Raw genomic sequence first — 6000 nt, 5'->3', positions numbered from 1 at the left:
ACCCTCTGTCCAGACGATACCCTTTTGAGACATGATAGGGTATTTTTATAAAATTAGATTCTAAATTTCCTTTCTTCTGTTGTTTCTCTCTTTTTTTCTTTTTGGTCTTTTAATGTTAGGTTTCTATTAAGCACATATGGTCTTCTGGTTTCTGCATAATTAGCTTGCACTGAATTTTCCTAATTGATTCCTGTTTAATTTTATTACTAATGAAAGGAGAATATTTTGTGATTCCTCCTTCAGAAAAAGTCTTTCTTTTTCTACAGAGAAGTGTAAGTTAGGTAGCACTGATCCAGCTTTTGGAGTTTTTTCTAATTGCTCATTAGCTCTGGTGATGCTATATAGCACTGGGGGAGCACTGACATCTTTTGTGTCTTCCTTTTCTGCACCTCTTGCTGGTGTGCAAACAGCACTCTCTCTCTTTAAGTGTTTGTAAACATATTGGCTTTTGAATGTGGTTGGTGTCAGTAAATCTGGGAATTAAATTAACTAATTTAGGAAATTTGCAGAGTTTTCCTGTATCTAGCTTTTAGTCTTCATACACATCATATACTTGAAGTTAACCTATTTTAGGACTTAAGTGTGTGAAGTCTTGAGTTTTCTTAGTTTTGGGAGCTCGCTTTTCAGAGAGAAGTCATTTTAAAACTAGGTACTTTAAATCAGACATGAATTCCTCGTTTCTGCGATTAAAGTAGCATTACTAGTGTCAGATGAAGGCATCTGGCCAAGAAAGCCATCTCTAGCTTTTGCCAATTCCTGACTGTCAGAATTTACCCTCCGGTTTTTAAAAGATGTTTTGGTGCTTTGGCTTCACGGGCAGGCCATTTAAAATACAAAACCCTACGTGCTAGCCGAAGGAGTTGTTTCTTTTTTTTTTTTTTTTTTTTTTCTTTTAAAAATGACACACAGTGGAGGCCATGACTTGCAATTTCTGTGCAGTCGCCTTGGCAGCGCCGTGGTTTTTTTTTGCGGGATCCGCGTCGTGCGCTTCCAGACACCCCTCTCGGGCCGCACGCAACGCGAGGACTCGCCAGCCTTGCTCGGCCCTCGGCGGCCTCCCGCGAGGGGCAGAGCCGCGGGCCCCCGTCCGGCCCCGCCGCCGAGTTCATTCATTGTGCGCGGCCCCGGCCGCCTCCTCACCTCCAGCCCCGAGCGAGGGGGGAGCGGCCGAGCCCCGGCCGTGCAGGGCGCAGCGCCGCTGCGGCCGTTTTAGCGTCTGGGGGCCCGAGCCCGGCCCGGGGGAGCCGGGGGGGGGCCCGGCAGGGCAGCGCCGCCGAGGCCCCGTTCATGGGGGAGAGAGAGGGGCGGCAGCGAGCGCAGCCTTCCGTCTGCCTCCCCCTCGGCTCGGAGGCGGCTCCGGCGGAGCCCCGGCCGGGCCCGTCTCCCCCAGCGGGCTCCGGCGGCGGCCGCAGGGCCAGGGCCAGGCCCGGCCGGCGACCGCGCGGGGGGCTGCGGCGGGCGGCCAGGGGGCGGGCGGAGCGGGGCGGGCGCGCTGCCGCCGCCGGCTGCTGCCGCTGCTGCCGCTGCGCGGGGGCCGGAAGGCAGCGGGGCCCGGGCCGACGGGGAGCGGGAGAGGGAGCGGAGAGGGCCGGGCCTCGGCGCTGCTGCTGCTGCTGCTGCTGCCGGCGCTGCGGGTCGGGCAGCCTTCCGCAGTGGGGGTGGGCGGCGGAGCGCGCAGGCCGGGGGAAGGGCCAGGCCCCGCCGCCTCGCTGGGCGATGGAGTGAGGCAGCGAGGCTCGGCAGCGGGAAGATGGCCGGTGGCGGCGGCGGCGGCGGCTGCAGAGACAGCTTGTTTCTGGAAGGTGCGTGCACGGCTCCCCCGGGGGGAAACGCGGCCCGCGTTGCGCTTCTGGCGAGCGGCGAGGGGCGCGGAGCGGGCTGGGGGCCGGGGGCAGGCGGGTGCGTGTGTGGCTGTGTGTGCATCGGGTCCCCGTTGGGGGCCGACGACAATGAGAGGTGCCCCGGTGGCGTGGGGGAAGGGAGGGTGCCGCCAGGGCTGGCTCCATTTGGTGAAAAGAGACCTGCTTCGGAGGGAGGGCTTAGCGAGGGCGAGCCGATCCCTTGTGCTTTTTCTCCCTTTCTTTCATTTCCCGAGGCCGGGGCAGCGCCGTGTTTTGTTCGCAGGGGCAGAGCGCCCAGAGCTGCCGGGGCTTGGCGCAGCGCGGGGGGGGCTCGGCGCCCAGGGGCGCTGGGCTGGCAGCCGCAGGGCGAGGGGGAAGCGGGGCTCGTCCTGCCCCTGCTCGGCGCCCAGGCCCCGGCCTAGGCCCTACCTTTCACCCCTCACCGTGAAATGAGGCCGGGCTGCTTCTAAAATGCTACTTTGAAGGCTTGGCACTGAGGTTCATTTGGGGAGGGGGGGGCGTTTGGTGCTTACATTTGGCTGTAATTTATAGAATTAGATGATGAATCTATCAGCTGTAACTAAAAGGAACCTTTAGCGTTTATAAAGCCTTGAGTATTTTTCTTGCAGTGCATTTTTTTTTTTCTCCGTAAACCTCTTAATTATAATGCAGAAAGTACACTGAATTTCGAATGTATTTAACTGTTGATTCTTTGCAGTTTAACCCGTGAAAAAATCATCTGCTATTGTAGTCTTGCAAAATTGCTATAAGCACATACCATGTTAACATGGGCCCATAGGTGCTAAATTCTTATCACAATGATAGGAAAAAAATACGTTAATTTGTTCTTCGTGAGTGGAGTTTTTCAAGTCAGGTGTAAGCTTAGCAATGGTGATTTTGTATGATCTGTATATTATAGGTACTACCTCTTGCAGATCTTCCTGCGGGATGTTGGGTTTTGTTTCTTGTTACTAGAGGTTCTGGAGCAGAAATAGTGCTTAATAGTGAACAAAATACTATTTGCTGCTTTGAATAACTAATCTGAAGTACTGATGTTCAGAAATGCCTTCTGGTTAATAATTGCTGTCATATTACCTCCCTTCTACCTTTAAGGTGTTTGGTGGTGAAAGGAGGACTCTCCATTGTGGACACCCATTTTTTTTCCTGAACTTTCTCTACAGAATACAGTGAGGTTTGCTTGTACTGCTCGGAGTGCCAGGATGGTGTTTAGTCACTGTCTTCTCTGTGCACCTTGGCTGCATGCTGGTTAGACAGGTGGCTAACAATAGATAAGTTTCATGTGCAGCACCCCCATTTTTTATTTTTGAGATCCCATTTCAACAGCAGTATCAACATGACACTGGGTAGCATCCCCCTTGGAAGTTTCAATATTCCATGGCTGATGGGCAGAATAATCAATCGGGTTTGTGTTTCCTCTTTATTCGAGGACATGCTAATTTTAGGACTAATGATGGGATGGGATGCAAACCCTAAGAGTGTGCAAGCATGCTCGCATGTATGCGTTAGGAATCTTCTGTGAAGAAAACCTAACATGGACAGTGGTGATGAAGATTTACGAGGGTGGACCAAGTCCAAATGGGATGATAATACTGTAATAGGTCTAGTAAGAGCAGGTAAACTTTGTACTGACTTGAAGCAAAGGAAAAAGAAGTGCTTCAAATGTTACCTGAGAGGTTTCCTCTTATTAGGGTGTGTTGACTTCATAGGAAAAAGGCATACAAGGTATCTGTGTGGATTATCTAGCAGTTTTAAATCTGGAAATGTATGACAGCATGTTTGAACAAACATTATTCATTCAAAGGTTGGACTTCAGACAAGCATAAGAGTTGGAGGTTTTGTGAAACAAGTACAACATGGACAAAACCAGAAAAAAATGGGCATGGAGTAGGGAATTTAGCAACTCAACTGCAAGGTGATGATTAGAATCTGAGCCTAGAATTAAATCTCTGCCTAATCTGAGTCTATATATTTCACAGACTCCATTGGAGTCTATGTAAGCAGCAACTAACAGTTGTTTGCTTGGTGTTTTCAGAAGTGTTAGAGTAAAAGTTGATAGAGTGAAGAGGGAGAACTGAGAATTCTTCTGTTCATCCCTGCCATTAATGCTCAAAACAAATGAATTAGGTACCAAATGCATGTTATGTCTGTCACTGTAATTGAGCTCAATCTAACAGAAACTGCTCTGTTTAAATATGTACCTCTGTGTGTATATATGCGCATGGAAAATTCTGGTGCTTCACACTTACATTGACTATCAGTCAGACTTGAGATAAACAATGCACTCGAAAGAAATTAATTGCTTGCAAAATAAGATAGCAATTTTGGTTTTGATTACAAATGTCCAGTAAGGTGCTGCTTTTTTCTCGTTCAGTGCATTAAACATTAACATAAAGAAATAGGCTATTATTCTATTGTTCAAGTGTTTTCTTTTAATATTTTCATTATTCTCCAATAAAAACAAAGGGGTCTTTCTGGAAGGGTGTTCCTGGAGTGATTTATCTATTGCCTTTCTGCTAATGTTGTTCTTCAGTAGTGTGATTCATACTAGCATTCAGATTTTTGGCCAGTTTAACTTATCTAATGTGTCATCATTTTTTATGCTGTGTTGTATAGATTGTCTTATGTAAAATGTGGAAAAGATTCCTAGAACTATAATATTTGACACTTTAAAGCTGCATTCATTATCCTTCTGGAGGGGTGGTAATAGTTTTTAGTATGTTAATAGACATCATATCTATTAATATACATGACTTGCACGTTTAATTCCCTTGAGATGTGGGGACTGTTAACGTTGGAAGAATGGAAAGTACTGCATTTTTGTTATTTTAGCTAGTTTGCAAGTGGAATTCATAAAACCTTTTCCTTGTTTTCTGAATTTACTTTCCTCCTCAGTAAAGTTTCAAAGCCATAGGAAGAATGTGCAGAAATTTGTGTGAACAGAGTAGCCCTGTTGCATGGGATTTTTTTCCTGATTTGGAGGACAAGAAATGTAGCGAACAGAAATTTGTCTGCATGAATTCTTGTATTTTTTACTTGATAGTCAGACCTAAAATGTAAAGCAGATAAATCCATTTAGATTTAGGAGGAGGGGATGTTCATTGCTTACTGTAGGAATGGAGAATACTATTGATTGTTACTCCCGTGGAAAAATTGTGGGAACTCTTGTTATATTCTGCCCCTTTAGATGTTATTGAGCTGCAAGGAGATATTGCCTGTTATCTATTGCATGGATATAGAGAGGCTTTTAATTTAGGACTGGAGAAGAGAAATGATGAACTGTATAAAGTATTCCAAATCCTGTATTTTCCAGAAGAAAGGAGAAACCTTTTATTCCTTCATGTTTTCTTTTTTTTTTTTTTTCCCTTTAAACAATCTGGTGGTTACAGTAGTGATACTGGGAACTAATTTTGAAGTTTCTGTTTGAGGACCTCCTCTCTAAGGAATGTTGCCAGTCCCTACCTTCAGAGCTGCTGAGAGATTTGAGTGCAGTCATGACAGGAATTTGCTCAATTTTCATTCCATTTTCTTGGCTACAGGTTTCCTAATAACAAATGAGAAAGCTATTTGGATTACCCATTAGCAGCAGCAGAAGAAACTTCGCAGTTGTCTGAGGACTCTAGAAGACTGTGTAGTTTTTCATTCAGCTCACATATAAAAGATTGTCTTCACAAAATGAAGAGCTGTGGACTTGTGTATCTTCTTAAAGGAGGCAGAGATTCTGGGGCAGCGCAGAAACACAGGCCCTGCGTGTGATCCTGTGTAGATGCCGAGTTGCAATTTGAAGTGGTGGTCAGCCTTTCCTGCTTTTTCATTGCTTTTATCTTGCTGTGAAATCTGATGAGAAGAACACAAATTAGGAGGGCAAAGTGGAGTATATATTTAGATAGAATACTTGAAAAATTTCCACCTGCTATCCTTCTATTTATTTTACTCTTAACAGTGAAATTATTAATTGTTTTAATGGTCTCTGAAGCTGTTTCTGACACATTTATTGATGACCTAGAGGAGATAAGTATTTGCTTGGAACTGAAGGAACATCATTCACTTTCTTCTGTGTCTTTAGCAGAAGCTAAACTTCTTTATGCTGTTGACCAGACTCCCCTGGTCTCCCTCAGCCCCATCAGTGTCCAGATATGTC

At 46.1% G+C, this 6000-nt stretch overlaps 1 protein-coding gene across 3 annotated transcripts in view; it reads left to right on the top strand.

The window, feature by feature from the left end:
* The first annotated feature begins 1503 nt into the window (after positions 1-1503).
* Positions 1504-6000, top strand: part of SENP6 (SUMO specific peptidase 6) — an 83121-nt gene continuing 78624 nt past the window's right edge. For all 3 annotated transcript variants that reach the window (XM_084284303.1, XM_084284302.1, XM_084284301.1), the window contains exon 1: positions 1504-1802. In XM_084284303.1, the coding sequence (XP_084140429.1) occupies positions 1751-1802 (52 nt within the window). In that variant the 5' untranslated portion in view covers positions 1504-1750. The remainder of the gene's footprint in view (positions 1803-6000) is intronic.

Source organism: Netta rufina (genome assembly GCF_964035555.1).
Source record: "Netta rufina genome assembly, chromosome: 3".
In the NCBI taxonomy this organism is placed as follows: domain Eukaryota; kingdom Metazoa; phylum Chordata; class Aves; order Anseriformes; family Anatidae; genus Netta; species Netta rufina.
The sequence above is the reverse complement of the archived record's forward strand: the minus strand, read 5'-3'. Positions and strand labels throughout refer to the sequence as shown.